Source organism: Carassius auratus, chromosome 1, assembly GCF_003368295.1.
Source record: "Carassius auratus strain Wakin chromosome 1, ASM336829v1, whole genome shotgun sequence".
Taxonomy (NCBI): Eukaryota; Metazoa; Chordata; class Actinopteri; order Cypriniformes; family Cyprinidae; genus Carassius; species Carassius auratus.
This window is the reverse complement of record NC_039243.1, coordinates 5,284,256-5,303,856: the sequence shown is the minus strand read 5'-3', so window position 1 is coordinate 5,303,856 and position 19,601 is coordinate 5,284,256. Positions and strand designations below refer to the sequence as shown.

Below are 19,601 nucleotides of genomic sequence, written 5' to 3'. Positions count from 1 at the left end.
TGAGCTGTGCTACCATACTCGTTTTATATTTCCATACATTTACTCTCTGTCAACAATTGTCTGATTGTATGTCAAAGTTACTTGGAAGTTTTAAAAGAGAAACTTCTGAGCAATACCTTTTCCTCTATCGACTCTGAATTACAGAAGAGAGAACAAGAGAAAGATTAGGTATGAGTGCTACATGTTTGCAGTTCTACTCTTGTGTACTGTAGTTGAGTTGTGTTGTTTTACACCTACGCACACAAACATCATGACTAGCATGAACCCACCCACAGTCGCCTCGGCTGTGTGCTGTTGCTTTGTTCTAAGGCTGTCACAATGAACTGAGGGGGAGTGATTGTATGCCCTTGAGTTGCTCGTGAGAAATTAGTCTATTACCTTCAAGTGACAACTTTAACAGCAAACCCACTGTGAAACTGAAATGAGAGAGCTGTTCATGTTCAAAGAACGTCCTTATATTTAAAACATGGGGCTATTTCAAAACTTTTTATTTTTTCAACATTCATAAATACGGAGTATACTTTTTTACATTATCTGTCCAGAAAAAGGGACATATTAGGTGGAGCACATGGCCATATTACAACTCAAAATCCCTTTTATATAATGATAATAATATAGTAAAAAAAAAAAACTCCGGATATTCTGTCGTTCAAAAGTCTGGGATCTTTTTATACAACTGACCAGGAGAGGTGAAATATGCAAACTATATGCCTACATTACAGGTTGTTCACCTAAAAATGAAAATTATTTAATCATTTACCACCGTGTCATTACAAAAATTCATTTTTTTCTTCCGAACACAAAAGCAGGTATTCTGTAGTATGTTGGTAACCAAATAGTTTTGTTCACCATTGACTTCCATTCCGCATTTCTCGTAAAAAGCTTATTTAATGTCCCAGAGAAGACAGAAAGTCATACTGGTTTGGGAAGACATGAGGGTGAGTAAATTTACATTTTCAAGTGAACTATTCAAAAGTTCTTGGTATTTGTGATTTAGAGTTATTTGCCTTTTAACAAGCTGAGTCGTTCTCCAAATTACATTTTCAATTGGTGCCAAAATCCACTTCCATACCTACTAAACAGACCAAACGCTGATTGCAACCAAACCTCCAAGGGTCCGCAACAAAAGCTCTGGATTGAAAGCATCCTTAGTGACCAGCCTGACGTAACAAGCAATGTATACGTTTCTTACAAACATGCCAACACACCAAACAGCAGCCGGACATGACAGTCCCACACGGCGCTCAGGTTTTTAATTTACCTGTAGCCACGATGACTCCCGGCGCTGAGCTCTTAGTGGAGATGGAGCCTGAGAGGTACGGGTTCTCTGACATCTGCAGTTGTAGATGCAGCGAGCAAAACGGCTGAGCAGAGAGAAAGTGACACATCCTCCATTAGCCACAACAAAGCTATAATGTAGCTGTCAATCAAAACAAGCCGATGTGATCCCGCAGGCATGAGAAAGTCTAAGACAATAAGCGGACGAGTTCTGCTGTGTTGGCCATAACGTAGTCGACTTTATGCTTAATATTACACAATTCATAGTACAGAAACAACTCCCATTATTCAGTGTCATGAAACATGGATAATACTATGTGATCTATTGCATACCAGATACAGTTAATCTTGTGGTCGGAGATCTGCGTGTAAACAAAATAACAGAGCTCACGAAAATCAAGACGATAAATCTAGAAAACAAACTCAGCCAATCAAATTAAAGGATGATGGAAGACAATGCTGCATGAGATGGTATGCTTATCAAGACAACACAAACATAATTTATGACATTATACCTGTTGTGGGAATTATTCTGTTTCTTTAAAATTCAGATGTAGAGTACTCCAACCCGAAATGTCTTATTTTAGACAATAAAGGCCAAATGATACGACATAAAACTAAATGCCAGTAGTAATCTTAGCTTAGCAGGTGTTCGACTTACAACTAAGAAGTTGTCTGGAAACAAAATGACATAGAATAAACATTGCTTTAATGTGTTCTGTAGATGCACGATTATCAACATAGAGTATCTGTAATGATCCAGAACACGACATGGGATCCATAATGCAGGCTTTATTGTGAAGACTCGTGGTCGTGAAGGCAGTGGTCGGAACCAGCAATCTCAACAGCGTAGGAAGAACAGAGAATCAATAATCCAGTAACAAGCAAGGGGTCGGTAGGCAGGCAGCAAAGGTACGTAGAAATAACAGGCAGAATCGGTAACAGGAAATCAAACACGGGTAATAACGCTCAGAAATGACAGACACAGCAAATCAAGACTTCGCGTTTGAACTGTGGTGGAAGTCCAGCTTAAATACACAGTCTTGATGACGATCACCTGTGCAGGTGATCAGAGTCCAAGGACGGGGCTATTGGGAAGTTTAGTGTTATCAGTGTAAGTGAATGAATGGATGCGTGTGTCAGTATTCAGGTGAGGGTGCCCTCCGCTGGCCAGCAGAGGGACTCACGGGGTTCGTCTTTGTGACAGTATCACACCTGTTCTATTTATTTTTTATCATCACATAACATATCAACTATTTTTTGCCTTCAATTGACAGATGCTCTCTTTCAGTTTTTGTCGCGAGGTATAACCATTTAATAGTAATAGCAGTTGTTCACTCAATAAGGAGAATTCTGTGATAGTTCAAAATGAAATGCAAATCTGTCTACTTTATTTGTCAGAATCGGAAAATAAACAAAGTAGCTATTTAATGTGTTTTGACTGAGTAAAAAGCCTACACTGGCCTACACTGGCACTTTTATTTCTATAATGTAAGTGCAATTGTAGTAACCGTGCCATTCAAAAGTTTGGGGCCATCTTGTTTGCTACCTTGTTTGTTTTTTTATTGATAGATTGATTGATTTTGCATTGAGTGAATGAAAACAAATATTCATTAAATTTATCAAAACTTTATCAACAGTAAAGACGTTCTAAACAATTGAAAAAAAAAATCGAATTCAAATAAATGCTGTTGTTTTGAACTTTCTGTTAATCAAACAATCATGATATCAATAATATATATCCGTTTCCATATATATATATATATATATATATATATATATATATATATATATATATATATATATATATATATATATATATTAATAACTATAAATAATATATAATAACTTTTTTCAACATTTCTATGTTTTTGAGCAGAAAATCAGCATATTAGGATGATTTATGAAGATTCATGTGACACTGAAGACTGGAGTGATGATGCTGAAAATTCAGCTTTGCATCACAGAAGAAAATTTTAAAATAGATTCAAATAGAAAGCAGCTATCAACATTTCACAATATTACTCTTCTTACTGTATTTTTATAATAAATAAATAAATGCATTAAGCTTCAGAGACTTCTTTCAAAAACATTTAACAAATCCTTAACCAAACTTTTGAAGGATAGTGCACGATACATTTATAATACTATTGGTGCAGAGTTAAAATTATCCTTTTTTTTTTTTTTTTTACATTTCCAAATAAAGCCGGATTTGATTACATGTTCACAGTTGCTGAATTGTAGCCTCAAGCTTCCAGATGAGTGAACTGTGTTCGTAAATTTTCAGAAATAACATGTAGCTTCAATGTTTTCAAATGTAGACAGCCTCAAGCCATGACTTGTAGAAGTGTGTGTTTGGTTTTGTGATAAAGGGCAGGTGTGATGTTTTATTACTGTGTGCTATAGTGGTTATCATGAACTCATTTATCCAATACAATAAAGATAACAGCTTGAAGAGCTCAAATTAATAATAATAAGATATCGACTGTGGTTTCCACACACACACACACACACACACACACACACACAAAGGGCCAAATAAGGCTATATAATCATGTTTGGAGTGCCCTCTCTCAAGACCGCTACCCTTGCCTTAAACATTAATTGCCTTTTACAGTCATTGCCGGAAAAAGACAGGGATTTGACTTTAAAGCAGAGAAGCAACTCTCCTGGGGCCTCCAACATAACAAAACAAGAATTATATTTGCTGTCCATGCACCGCAAATTGTGATTTTCATCCCTTCAATGGATGGCTTGTCATTATTACATGGACGGCAAAGGCAACAGGATTTAGAGTAGTAATTGTAAGGATTATAGGAGGCTAATGACAGTGTCAAAGCAGAGAACTACTACAGTCAACACAGATTCAAGCCTCTTCAGTCTGCTGGATCTTTTTGTGTATTTGTCTTTGGCTTTGATTGTTTTTTTGTTTTTTTTGTATCTAAACATGATACAGCTGCTAAATAATAATGAGTACCTATGCATATCAATACCCGGAAACAACCTCCCATTTACAAATAATATAAAAAAGTTATTATTTGAGTAGATCTAATATAATTTCTGATTTTGCACTGACTAGTCTGTTGCCTTTAATCAAATCCATTGGAGAAGGAATATTACCTTGAAAGAATTAGACAGTTCATAGGCAGTTTATGTTTCATTGTATTCCCACAAAAAACAAAACGGCCCATAAAAAAAAAAAAAGAATTCATAAAAATGCTGTTATTTTACTTATGTTTAACAAGAATAACAAACAGACAGACCAAGTTAAATGAATAGTTCAATCACTATTTCTATTTTATTCCTATTCCAATAATTAATCAATAGTTTACCTATTCAAAAAATATGTTAAGTAATAAATAAAAAAAAATGTTTTTTATAATAAAATAAAATAATTGTACTTTAGTAATGATTAACATAACTGACCGAACTAAAGAAAAGTTTACTCACAAAAAATTAAACAAATAAAAAAATGAAATGAAATAAAATAAAATCCAAAACATGCCTTTTTGTTTCTCACTCTCATTTCTTACCAGCACACAATGAATGGGATTTCCTGCCAGGTCAGTAGGGGGCGCCTGCAAAAGCCTCCAGTCTCTGCCCTTGTTATAAGTAATGTACGTCTTCACCTGGTTCTCCACCTTCCTGTTAGCGAGGAGCATACCTTCAATCCCTGCTACCTGGGAACAAGGGGGAAGAAATAGGCTCCATATATGAACATGAACATCTACATTCACCGTTAAAGTGCTTTGGACTGTCATCTACTAAAGTCTCTTAATTATGCAGACACTAGCGCCCACTCCGTGATAGTCAAAGCTAGCTGACATGCTCTAGACAATTTCAAGGTATTACTCCAACTGACAAGCATCGAACCCAGTGCCAGGCTGCTCATCCTCAGCTTAAAACAAGCCCAAACTTAGCAATATTGAATCATGACAGTGGTGCTAGCAACCCGTTTTAAATCGTGCCCCGTTAGCGAAGCATGCTCTAAGGCAGGGTCCGAGACTGTAAGTGGCACTAATAGGGACTGCATTTGACAGTGTCACAGTGACGGAGCTGCATTGGATGGACACAACTAATGAGGTCCCCTCCTCCGCTGGCCAGACGTGTCAATCACAGCGGTAATTATTTATTATCCTTTAGCTTCCATCTCTCCATTCCAATGTTCTCCCAGAAGAAGAAGGATGTATTGGTTGTGTTAGAGCAGTTCACATTCAGCATGCTCTGCAAATCGGGTCATACGTGAGAGAGTATATCAGATGCTCATTCGTGTTTCCAATGAATTCTTTAGGATTATGTGTTCAGCACTGAGCAAACAATCAAAAGAGCATCTGAGCAAACAATGCAAAGATTTTTACCCTGAATTACTTCTGTAAAATATAAAACAAGAGCAAAATGACCAAGAAGGTATTGCTGTTTAAACTATTTAAGAAGCCATTTGGAGGGAATCATATGCTGGTGACCAGAGTTTTCAACAGGGAGGAAAGAACATTTTTGGAAATTGACTTTCTACATCCACTTATAATAAACCTTTAGACCAGTTGGTAAAAATAAAAATGTCTATTAAAATAAATTAATATTAATATAAATATTAATAATAATTTGCATACATTATTAGTCTGATATGTAATTTAAAACATTCATATATAATTAACTGTCCATAAACCTTTTGTGTCCATACGCTGCCATTCAAAATGTGTGCAGATAGTTGTAAATATCTTATTTGTAAATATCTTAATTGTATAATATTATTACATGTACAATAAGTTTTTTCTATTTTAATATATGTTAAAAATTTAATTTATTCCTCTGCTTTTAAAGCTGAAAAGCTCTTATTATTCATATTATTATCAAACAAAAAAGTAGTTGTGCTGCTTAATATTTTAGTGGATTTTTTTTTTTTTTTTTTTAATGAATAGAAAGTTCAAACAACACTGTTGGACATACAATTTTTGTAATGTCAAAGTATGTACTCTCTCTTGTGAGTAAATAAAAAATAAAAATCCTTCCTAAATAAAAGTATTATAGTAAAAAAAAAAAAAAACTAACTATAAACTTTCAAATGGTAGTTTATATTTAAACACTAGTGTAGCCAAGGTAAGCAGTGTGTGCCCTTTGCACACAGCACACCGCTGATGCCAATACCAAAGAAGTGTGCGCACAGAGTGCCAGAACCACAATATGCATTATCGATCATTGCTGTTATAAAAATATATAAAAGTAAAACAACCCCACTTCTCGCTGATCAGTAGCCAGATAAATATGACAAACGTCCAGTCACAAGCCGCATCTTAGGCTACAACTGGAGCTTCAGTGAAAAAAGCCAGTTATCAGTGAGCATTAATGAAGGCTGCTGCAATCTATTAAAGATATGGATGGACTGCTGATTCAGTATTGGCATGGTGATCGTGCTATGAGCCAGCCTTGGCACAGAAGAGTGGAGATGCATCATAACCAATGTATTAATGAAACCATACTTGCTTGCACTCACTAATGGAGACTATTTTTAGCTGCCTGGACAAGGGAAGCAATGTTTCATTCCCCTGTATTTTTTTGTGCTTGGTATAGGCTGCTAATTTTAAAGCAATATGTTATAGTATATGCTTAGAAAGACCATATTCTGATGGTAATGTCTTACTGTCGTGAAGGAGGAATGATTTCCTCGAACTCAATTGGCAAATCTATTCTTACAGAAAAACTACAGGCATTGTAAGAGTTCTGGGCACAGACAGGTGGATCGATCTTGAGATATTGATACTTCCGATACTTAAGGTTTCCTGTGGGGATTTATCCTCACAAAATAGTATTGACTGTGATAGACAGAGTAGTGATTATACAGAAAATTAATAAGTATACTTTATAATCATCCTGGTCTCATATAAATACGTACTTTTTATTCAACACCGTTTTTATGTACCTTATTGCATGTTCGCAACAGTTTCAAATAGAAATGTCCACTGGCACTTAAACACAGGTTCAATACATGAACACCGGCACATTTTTATTATGTTGATATATGTACGTATTGCTGTGCTTTTATTATGTTGCTTCTGATATGTATTGTGGCGGTTATAATTATTCGTATATTATTTTCTTTTATTGGCTTTTATAAGAGTTATTTCTCTCATAGGAGATTCTCCAGGAAAAAGTCTCCAATAAATCCTAGAGACTGGTGTTTGTGCCTATAATAAAAACTCCCAAGCTTCTTTTGACCTAAAAATAATAATAATAATAAAAAATTATTATAATAATAATAACTTACAATTATTGAATAGACCTAATAATAATAATATTATTATTATTATTATTATTGCTCTTTTCTCAAGTACCAGTTTTTCTTAACCAAGCTTAAGCCCAGCTAGAAACCGGTTATCATGCTCCAAAACAAATCTAAACTTGAGCTACATTTTTCTAGAGGGAAATAAGTTATGGAATCTCTGCATGATACAATTAACTCTTTTATCTTAAAAGATCAAGGGAAAATGTATCCCTTGTGATATAATCCCTTTATAGAAGGAGTCATACACAAAACAAGAGCAGTTCCCATTGAATCAGCAATCTGGACAACATTTAACTACAACTCAATTCATCTCTTTGTCTTGAATGTGATCATTCATTTACTCTTGCTAATTCCCCAGAGCCTTAAGATAATGTGGGCTATGCTTGAGTGCCTGGGCGAGAAGTAGCGTCTGACATGAATTCTAATGCAGTCTGAGGAGTAATGAGCATCTAGCATGAAGCCTTGAAGGCTATTGTTAGCTTGTTAACAAGTTAGTGATGAAGTTATGCCTCGTAAAGGTCGATCATGCTGTTGCCTCCAAGGCCACGGCTGGTCCTGACGTTTTCCAGGGCCAAGGTGAAGTATACCCCACGCGTGTCAGATATGTACAGGTTGTAGGTATCGTTCTGGTTCCACTCCTGGACAGCGGTGAAAACCTGACCTTGATCTGTGCTCACGATATGCATGTCCTAGAAAACATAAAAAACAAAAGCAAGAAAGAAAGCACAAGTCATTATCAAGGACACCTGCTAGTTCTCAGTGGGCATGATTATATATATACTCTTATATATGCTCAACTGACCCAAGCAAGAAAACTGAAAAGATTTTGTACTTCAATTATTGAAAAATGTGCAGAAATGGGCTTGGCATTGGTAACTACTAGCCTTTGACCATTCATCCACCCCAGTAGGTGTCAGTACAAAACCACTAGGGTTAGCAAAGTAGCTAGGGGGTTGATGAATAGGTAATGAATATGAAATCATTAAAAAAAAAAGTATATTAAAATAGATTTTTAAAATAAACAATCAAAATAAACCCCTTGCTATAAAAAAGAAAGAAAGAAAGAAAGACAACAATACTGGAGGGCCTTCAAACCAGCACGACTATGCCTCAGCAGATGATCCAGAATGTGGCAGCATGTCTGGTTTTCAATTAGCCAAAGAGAATTTGGTCACACTCCTCCTGCTCTCACTCGACTAGTTCCTAGCTGTACCAAAATCAAGGCTTTGACACTGGCTTCAGGACGACTACTGAAACAGTCAATCTCCAAAACCTTCACCCTCTCTGTTCCTCTCTGGTGGAATGAAGTGCCAAAGCCACTAACATCATGACTGCTGAGAGCATCACATCTTACAGAAAGCTGCTGAACTGTGCCTTTCTCCTCTTCTCAAGCTTTCTTCCGAATCTAGCTGTCTTATAATAAATACAAATATTTTATTTGTCTTATCTGGATAATTCATTCTGGTAACACTTTAGTAAAGGGACCAATTCTCACTATTAACTAGTTGCTTATCAACAAGCATATTACTAACATATTGGCTGTTTAATACTACTTAAAAAGCACATTCTACAGGACCATATTATACAAACTTAATTACCCAGTGCATTAACTTAACTACTACTACTATACATTATTAACTATTAATAAGCAGTAATTAGGAGGATACTGAGGAAAAGTCGTAGTTAATAGTTAGTTAATAGTGAGAACTGGACCTTAAAATAAAGTGTGACCCAATTTTTTTAAGTAGTCTCTTACCTTGGGCAGGGAGTATTTGGGGATTTTAATGCGTACAAAAGGTTCTCTTTGATAGGATACATAGTAGCTTGCTCTGCCAGTAGTCGTCACCTGCATGGAAAAGACAAAATAGCACATATTTCAGATATTAAAAAAAACACTGGGAAATCTACTGACAGCAACTATAAATTTGTCCTTGTACTTTGAAGAAAAGTTTAGAGGTTATTAGAGTTTAGAGTTATTACCAAAAACTTCATCATGCTATGAGTAATTTTATACAACACTAATGGTGTATATTGACATGTAAATATTAATGTTGGCTTTGTTAAATGTAGCTGGCAACCAGTGTTTGGAATAACGGCGTTTTAAAGGAACGGCGTTAGGTAACGACGTTATTTTTTCAGTAATGGGGTAATCTAACTAATTAGTTTTCCCGTCGTTACAACGCCGTTAACGTTACTGAACGCTAAATGCGGTGCGTTACTATGCATTGATTTAATAAACTATGTAATCTGAACGCACCCCTGGCTCACACAGCGAGTGAGGAGGTGGGTTAATAATGAGATAAGCGATTATGATTGGCTAAGGCAGAGTCATGTGTTTCATGGTAGCCAATCAGAGCCAGTGTTTTTACACACATGCCTGCACACGTGGCAGGGCCAGCGGCGCCAAACACACACACACACACACACGCAACAGTCGCAGCAGCAGCAGAAATGGTGAGTCAGGAGCAATCCGATGAAAAGTTGGCATTTTCAAGGTGTAGATATAAGCACTACTTTAAATTCATTGTGGTCAAAGGCAAGAACGTGCATGTAATGTGTACATGTAATGTGTGACACACATCTACAAAGCTAGTGGCCAAAAACACTTTTCTTACAAAGATAATACTTTTGTGCAGGATAAAACTCTTGCTGTCTGTTGACGTGCAATAAATATTGAAAGTTATGTACGAACACCTGTCTGTTTTTTTTGGTTTTGTTTTTTTTACAGTAACGCAAATAGTTACTTCCTCTGGTAACGAGTTACTTTTATTATAGAGTAATTCAGTTACTAACTCAGTTACTTTTTGGAACAAGTAGTGAGTAACTATAACTAATTACTTTTTTTAAAATAACTACCCAACAGTGCTGGCAACTAAGAACTGGGTAAACATGTTGGGTTAAAACAGGGATGTCCAAACCTGTTCCTGGAGGGCTACAGTCTAGCAGAGTTTAAATAAACCAATATCCCGGAGTAATGCATGCACTCAAACAGTACACTGACTGAACTGCTGTGAAGAGAGAACTGAAGATGAACACCGAGCCAAGCCAGATAACGAACAATAGACTGACTGACCGGGATATTGGTTTGTTTGAACTCAGAGGGAGTGTCAGCCACATTAAAAAAGTGAACAGCTTAAGTCATTTGTGGATTAATGCGTATTAGAGATGCGAACCATTTAAAATTATTCAGTTTGATTTGGTGAACTGAATGATTCGTTCATGAACCGGAAATCCAGACTGCTTTGATTTGAACTCTCTCTCACAACAGACACGGAAGAGAAGACAATGCTGAATAAAGTTGTCGTTTTTGACATTTCTGAACCAAAATGAATTTTCAATGCTTAAAAAAATTCCAACGGACCCTCTGATGTCACATGGACTACTTTGATGATGTTTTTCTTACCTTTCTGGACATGGACAGTATACCGTACACACAGTTTCAATGGAGGGACTGAGAGCTCTCAGACTAAATCTAAAATATCTTAAACTGTGTTCTGAAGATAAAAGGAGGTCTTACATGTTTGGAACAGTATAAGGGTGAGTTATTAATGACATAATTTTCATTTTTGGGTGAAATAACCCTTAACTCCAACCCCAAGTACAATAAATACACCTGAACCAGCTAATCAAGGTATTGAGACTCACTAGAACCCCCCCCCCCCCCCCCCAAAAAAAAATAAAAATAAATGTGTTGGATCCGGTTAGAGGTAAACTCTACAGGACACTGGACCTTTATGGGAATAACTGGACATAGATTAAACTATCCCAACATGAAGGGTTGTGCATTTTAACATAACAGGATTGTCAGGTCTGCCAAACAAAACCAAACTAACTGCTATGTAAAACTATCCCAAAACTCTGCTGTATTCCCTTCTGTTGATGGTTTATTCTTTCGAAATTGCGTTCTGGGGGGAATAGTGAAATAGCGTTGGAGTGGTGGGGGAGAGATCACTTTAACCTGTGGACTAAAAAAAAAAAAAACAGTGGCAAAGGTAAACCAATTCCACAGTAAAACCGCAGACTTGGCAACACTGAGGCCTAGCACACTCAACAAGAATCTGAGTAATTAACTAACTATCTTTTCCAGCACATTACACAATGCTGTAAATTCAGAGGGAATCTGAAGTTCAGTAACGGAGCTAGCAGGTTATATCTGGAACGACCTGTTTCAAAGAATCTCCTCACTATGATTTGGAGGATACTGCCTGGTCACGTTTTGCCGATGCCCTTTCCAGTTCAAGAGTGGAGAGCGGTAAATATCTTGTAGGACAATCAATATCCTCATTATTCTCTGTCAAGAGAAATCTTTGATTCTCGCAAGCAACGCGCCCGCTCCCACCTAGCTCCGAGGGGGATTGTTTGTGCTAATGATAGCGCTTATAGCAAACACACACTGGTTGTTAAGGAAGTGTCAGGAGCTTGTCACATCTACAGCTTCACACGGAGGAATGGAGAATGAAATAAATGATTATTCTGCAGCACAAAAGGTGTCTGTGAAAGTAGCAGACACGTTCAATTCCTCTTTTCATAATTTCAATTAGAGGGCATATATACACCAAACATGATTCTGATTTGAACATGGAAATATGACAGCTCCGTGATTATATGACAGAAAAAGTTATGTTTCTTAGCGGGTTATGTGCATTCAATAAATGAGGAGAGAGAGGCAAAGAATGAGAGCGGTGGTCTAGGGAAAGTTCTAAACAAACAGCATGCCCAACGTGTTTCCATAAAGCCGCTCTGCGTGCAACAGAAAGAAGGAGCAGCCAGGATCGATGGTTTCCAGGAGCAGTTGAACTTCGAAAGAAATTGGGATTATCGATTTTTCTGTTTCACATTCTTTGGACTATGATGTGGCATGACAAAACATTGGGGTTGAACGTCCACTTCTTATTTGCAGGACTTGTTATCTGCACTGCAGTTAGGCTTCCAAGAGGGTATGGTGAGTAAATATTTTGAAACTTGCCATCAATGTGAGGAACTTTTCTGTTGCCTGGGAAATCCAGTAATTTATCATTCCCAGTCTGAAGTTTTGGCCATGACTTCGGATGGAATTATTTGTATTCTATAGGTATAGTTCCCACCCTAATATGTACTGTTTCGAAGACAACTGTTTTCACGAAGACGGAAATTAATATATTCAAAAACTGCCCTGGATTGGAATTGGAAATGTAGGCCATTACCATTTCACTTTGTCCCTTGAGTTTAAGATTATTCTTATGATCCACTAGGGAGTCAAAAATGACACATTAACACATACAGTACATATTTAAGCACACAAACTTAGCCTGAACATTATGGAAACATTATGGTTTGTGGGTGAACTAATTCTTTAAGGTATATTCACACTGAGAGTGATCTGCAACCCAAAGCAAGCAGAAGTCATTCATTTTCAATGAGATTTGGAAATTTGAGGTGATATGAGCGGTGCAAAGCGTTGCCGATGTGACAAAGGTGAGCAGAGTTCAACTTCTTGCAAATGAGCAGCATCTGAAGACAGAGGGCTTCAGTATAATTAGATATTTTCATCAAGTACTGTATATGCCAAATTTTAGATCCCACTTTTTATAGTCTATATGTACTATATCACACTGTGTTCCACATTTCATAATTTATAAATGAGGAGCAATGGGAATGACAGAGCATTTCACAGTGGGAACAAACTGAGAAACACCAACAGATCAGGTGTTCTAGGAAGTCCTCATCTCAGAGACTAATGGCAAAGGGCTACACTGTTATCATTGTACTTTTTTTTTAATTTGAGCCAAACTTAACTTTATATTAATTGTGGATGTCATTTTATTATCCAAAAATAATTGCTTCTTTGCTCTAAAGGATTTCAGAAGATGCTCTTTATTAAAACAATAATTCCAGCACTGATTACCTTCCAAACGTAATTCTCTGGCAAAAAAAAAAAATAAATGCATAAAAAGGCTTAAAGGCTTTTTTCTGACGTCCAGACTTGCAGTTTGGGCAACATTTACAATAGTAAATGGATTAAACAGTAATACACTGCATATGAAGAAAAGAGAGACTAGAACAATAAAAAGATTTTTGTAGCAAACTATAAAAAAAAGGGCTTCTGGATTTTAGGGGACATATTTGTCCAGTAATACGCTGTACATACGTAAAAGGAGAAGCAGATAAAATACAGTATATGATTTTTTTAAAATATTATTTCATATTTTAAATATTTGATATATAATTAATATATTAAAGTAAGTGATCTCTGGTCCTTACCTGAACAAACACATATTCATCTTGAACCACGAGTGAGTTGGTCTCAATATAACCAGAAAATGGATATGTCCTACTGGATTCCGAGCAGGCTTGAGCTCTGCATGTCACATACTGACAATCTGTTGTAAGGAAAGACAGAAAGAGGATTCTAGCTGTTAATCAGATTCTGTTTCTGGGGGCATGGAGTTCAGTAACCTCTGAATGCTCCTCTGAATTTCTCAAGGAACATTAGGTGGAAGATTCAGAATCATGTATCTAATATCAAATGGAAAAATAACTGAAACTTCTGCCATTATTTGTTCATCCTCATGTCACCCAATGTTGGTTTTTGGAAGCTTGGTTGCTATGAACTATTGAGTTATTGTTAACTATTGCTATCGGTGGAGTGAGAGAAAGCAAGGCGGAGAGAGTCCAGGTCCTATATTAATCTGCTATCAGATGGTGTGCTTATCATTACGGTAATACTGTCTAGCTGCCTGCAGGACTGGCTTTATCCTCAGCCTCAGAATCCATCCCCAAGCTCATGGGCTCTCATCTCATCTCTTTTTCTCCTCTAGCATCAGAACTGAAGGAGTAGTGTACGGTAGATTAGTAGATGGGATGTGAAAGGAAGGTGGGGAAAAAGAGAATTTGAAATAACCTTAGTGTGCACTGTGAAGGAGAATTTCTTTGAATGAATGAGCAAACTACAGGAATGTACATCTTCACTGAGCCAGTCAATGTTTTCAGTCTGAACAACATTGAATGAAAATAGAGTTTCTTTTACCAGTATGTGTGTTCCTGTGGCTCAGGGGTAGAGCATTGTGCTAGCAGCGCAAAAAGCCGTGGGTTCAAATGTCAGGGAACACACATACTGAAAAAAAAAAAAAAAAAAAGACTATAACCTGAATGCACTATAAGATGCTTTGGATAAAAGCGTCTGCTAAAGGCATTCATGTAAAAGTACTCGGACATATTGTTTCAGACAAAGTGTACGAGTAAAGAAGGAGTAAAAATCAGACGGCTCTTTCTTTTCTCAAATGAATCAGAGTGAGAGAGGCATAAGCAATAATCTGCCAGAACTTTATCAAACAAATCTGTTGAGGAAATAATAAAATTACTCTTATCAAATCATTTAAAATTTTTGGAAAGTTTTCTGTTTTCAATGATTTATTTACACATATATATGCTTAAACTTTCTATAATATAATATAATATAATATAATATAATATAATATAATATAATATAATATAATATAATATAATATAATATAATATAATATCGACTTTGATGTTCTTTTGATGAGTAAATTTGGTAACACTTTATAATAAGGTTCCATTATTTAATGTTAGTTAATGTATTAATTAACATGAACAAACAATGAATAATATATTTATTACTGTATTTATTCATCTTGTTAATGTTAGTTAATGAAAATACAGTTATTCATTGTTAGTTCATGGTAATTCACAGTGCATTAACTATTGTTAACAAGCACAACTTTTGATTTGGATAATGCATTAGTACATGTTGAAATTAACATGAACTAAGACTTATAAATGCTGTAGAAGGATTGTTCTTGCTTAGTTCATGTTAACGAAAGTAGTTAACTAACATTAACTAATGGAACCTTATTCTAAAGTGTTACCGTAGATTTAAATCAATTTTGAGAGATTTAAACAATATTTGCAGTCTGAAATGTAATAACAAAACAAAACAAAATAAATTAAAATAAATTAAATAAAATAAGGGCTACATCCATGACCTGAGGGTCAGTGACGCATCTTTTTTTAATCATTCTACATCAAAAGATTTGAGTCATTGGTATGAATTAAAATTATACTACTACACTGCAGGACAATGTTGAAGAATAGAGACAAAGACAGAGAGAAGCAACTCACGGCCATCAGGAGTGTGGGCCTCCATGTGCACCAGATCTAACTCCTTGTCCAGACTGGTTACTGACCTGCATTAGACACACCAGAGCAAGGAGAAAGCATTTTTATCACAGAGATGAAAAATCCATAACAGATGTCTTACTGAAGGTCCATTTCAGCCAACAAAGTAAAAAAAAAAGCCACATGATGGGGAACAGAATCAAAGTACAATTTGCAGCAGGTAACAGAAGTGTGTCTAAAACCCATGTATTAGGTGTATATTTGTGCATGATGGTGACAGTGAAGGAGAAATAAGATTGATGACACCTGTTGGGAACATGAGTGTGTGACGCACCAGCCCTTAAACAACCCTACCATTAACTAGACAGTGTCTTTTATAGCTCAAATAGGCTGTACCAGTGTACCCGTTTTCTGTGATTCATTCTCACATTGAAGGCAAACTTCGGATAAAAGCTCAGTCTAAAACATCCTTCAGTGTTCAGAACTAAGTTACACATAGTCTTAGCTACTTCCTGTGGGATTTGACCACTATGGTAAGAATGCATTGAAAAAGAATGTCAATGTATCTCGTAATCCTTGCATTAATACTCTTCTTGCAATTGACAGTGTTGACTGAAAAAATGATGTAAATTTCACTGTATAAATCTGCATTAAAAAATATATATATAAATAAAATAAATAAATAATAAAAATAAAATAAACCACTTCATGTAAAATAGTACTGTTCCTGCTGCATTATAAAATAAAAGCTAAATTAAAGTATAGAATTATGATGATTATTATGATGATGATGATGATGATTATTATTATTATTATTATTATTATTATTATTATTATTATTATTATTATTATTATTATTATTATTATTATTGTCAAATTGTGCAGCCCCTAAAAAAAAAGTCACAATTTGACCAGATGGCCCTATACTGGAGTCTAGATCTCATGTGGGTTTGGATCAGTTTGAATTTATTTTTGTTGTTGTTCAAAGGTACTATCCATTTCTTTTTGTGTAAACTTTTTCTCAATAATAAAAATATAAGTAAAATCTAGCAGCACCATGGACAATTCCATTCTCTTTTGCTCTCCTCAGCCATCGTTATGCCTCTTTTTTCTTTCCATCTTCCTCTGCTATGCTTATTTTCTCCCTTTCTTTCATTGTCTTGATACTGAATAGAGTGGAGTTGTGCAACAAAGGTTTTAGACCAATTTGAGCAACTGAGAAGATGGATATGGTTGAATTATCCATCTTTTCAACTCACTCTTTCCACATATCATGAATGCGTCCATATATCTTATATATCTATATTTTCCACATTATCATGTCACCCAGCACTCGACTAAACTCTGCCTGTTTGCCCATAACATTGTAAGTTAGTGACATCGTGTGAGAAATGGAGATGAGGTGTGACTGTGACTCTACCACCTACCAGTAGAAGCGGTTTGGAGTCACTCGCTCGTGAACTAGCTGCCACTTTCGGCCAAAGTCAAATGAGCTATACAACTGAGAGAAAAAAAGAGAGAGAAAGAGAGAAAAAGAAAAAAAAAAGAAAGTGGCAATCATTAAAATCTGCAATCATTTGCTCTGTTAAGTTAAAGCCATGTAACCATTTAGAGACAAATTTTTCTCATTTCATTCAAGAGCGTTTTCTCTTAATGCAACTGAATTGTCATTGTAATTTGTTTTCATTATACAGTTATTGTGTGCTTTTCAAAGTACTGAGCAAAAAAGCACAAACTTGAAATCAGTTGTCATGGGTTAAAGAGAACTCGGTTTGGTTACGGTTGGGCTTTTCTAGGTAATTGAACACAATGGAAAATAAATATATGCCATTTTAATAGTGTTGGGAAATAAAACCCATTGCACATAAACTTGGTGAAAGGGATCACATCATAAGGAATATATTTGTGTATTATTATTATTATTATTATTATTATTATTATTAATATTATTATTATTATTATTATTATTATTATTATTATTATTATTATTATTATTATTTTAATATTTTATTGTGGTTTAAAATATATTTTGTAAAATAAAACAATTAAAGGGAGAGAAAGAATTAATGTAAAAGTATATAATAAAATGTACTATATCTGTATATTAGGGGTGTAACGATACGCGTATTCGTATTGAACCGTTTGGTACGACGCTTTCGGTTCGGTACGCGGTACGCATTATGTATACCGAACGGTTCGTTGGAGTAATTAATTATATTTGGAAAAAAAAAAAAGAGAGAGAGAGAGAGAAATATAATGATATGCGTTCAACAAGGTAGCCCAATAACCCAAACAACGTAACAGGCAACGCCCCTGACACTCCCGAAGAAGAAAAAAACACCATCTTATATGTTTATGTTAGGCTACTCAGCAGGCGCTCGCTCACTCAGTACGCGCTGAAGGCTCGTTGCAAAATAGCCAATGCGTTTAACAGACTAGAAATGAGAAGATCCTCCAATAACCAACAGGTCTGGTGTTTGGGTGCACTTTGGATTCCCTTTAAGCTATAATGGTGATGGCAAGAGAGTGGTGGATAAAAAAACAACGGTATGTCGCATCTGCAACATGACAGGGTACACCAGCGGGAATAAAAAAAAAAAAAAAAACACCAGCGGGAATATCTGGGATATATGCGTCAGTACTATCTGGGAAAAGACGAAAAAAAGGAGAAACATGCACGCAGCAAACTATCCCTGCAGCATTTAGAAACTATAGCTTACAGGGAATCCAACCCAAACACCAGACCTGTTGGTTATTTTAGGATCTTATATTTCTGGTCTGTTAAAGGCATTCGACATTTTGCAACGAGCCTTCAGCGCGTGCTGAGTGAGCGAGCGCCTTAGGGGCCGTTTACATATCGTGCCTAAAAACGCATGGAAAACGCTAAGCGCGTCTTTCTCCTCCTTTCCAAAGCGCTCGGGCAGAAGCGCTCATGAGGCGTCTGTCTTTGCTAAGCAACAATGACGTGCTCTCTCCATGAGACGCGGAAATTTCAGCGAAGGATAAATGGATTTGCAGCTCTAAAAATCGCTTGCAGTAGCTCTGCTACTAAATTTATTTCAAAATTGCAATCCATATACAACTATGATCAGCTGATCCTTCATCTTGGCTGAGCTCTCAACGTTGTTACGGGAAAGGATGAAGCTGATTGGTTAGTTCTTGTCACATGACCCGCGGTGCGCTTGCGGCATTCTGAAAAGTTGAGATGTTTTTACATTTTGCTGTATCTAAAACGTATCGAACCGAACCGAACCGAACCGTGACATCAGTGTATCGTATCGAACCGAACCGTGAATTTTGTGAACCGTTACACCCCTACTGTATATACTGTATATACTGTAAATATATGTGCCAAATATTTGCCAAAATAATTAATATACTTCTGTTAAAACGTTTTATTATTATTATTATTATTATTATTATTATTATTATTATTATTATTGAAAGGAATTCAGATTTTTTATCTCCAAGGATATATTGCATTGACCAAAAGTGACAAATTAAATATATATATATACAGTATATATATATATATATATATATATATATATATATATATATATATATATATATATATATATATATATATATATATATGTGTGTGTGTGTGTGTGTGTGTGTGTGTGTGTGTGTGTGTGTGTGTGTGTGTGTGTGTGTGTGTGTGTGTGTATATATCACAAAGTCAAAGTCACTGAAATATTTCCTTTGAGATGCATTCAGAAAATAAATCAGACAAATTGTATTTATCAAAACACTATCCTTCCAAATTTCTGTTATGCATTATAATAGCTCAAACTCTGAGATGTGTCAGACCAGAGGCATGCAACAGAAAGAAACAAGGAAAGACAACTGGCAGAAGTTTAAAGCATAGATCATTCGAGGTTCAGCAGTCACCTGGAGCTAGCAGTGCATGAAACACAACACA

The 19,601-nt window shown here is 35.8% G+C and overlaps 1 protein-coding gene across 1 annotated transcript in view; it reads right to left on the bottom strand.

The window, feature by feature from the left end:
* Positions 1-19,601, bottom strand: part of sorcs3a (sortilin related VPS10 domain containing receptor 3a) — a 193,477-nt gene that overhangs the window by 43,794 nt on the left and 130,082 nt on the right. The window contains exons 5-11 of the mRNA XM_026201873.1: positions 17,104-17,177; positions 15,680-15,744; positions 13,799-13,917; positions 9,315-9,404; positions 8,068-8,247; positions 4,812-4,958; positions 1,262-1,364 (exon numbers count right to left, since the gene is read on the bottom strand). Of these exons, the coding sequence (XP_026057658.1) occupies positions 1,262-1,364; positions 4,812-4,958; positions 8,068-8,247; positions 9,315-9,404; positions 13,799-13,917; positions 15,680-15,744; positions 17,104-17,177 (778 nt within the window). The remainder of the gene's footprint in view (positions 1-1,261; positions 1,365-4,811; positions 4,959-8,067; positions 8,248-9,314; positions 9,405-13,798; positions 13,918-15,679; positions 15,745-17,103; positions 17,178-19,601) is intronic.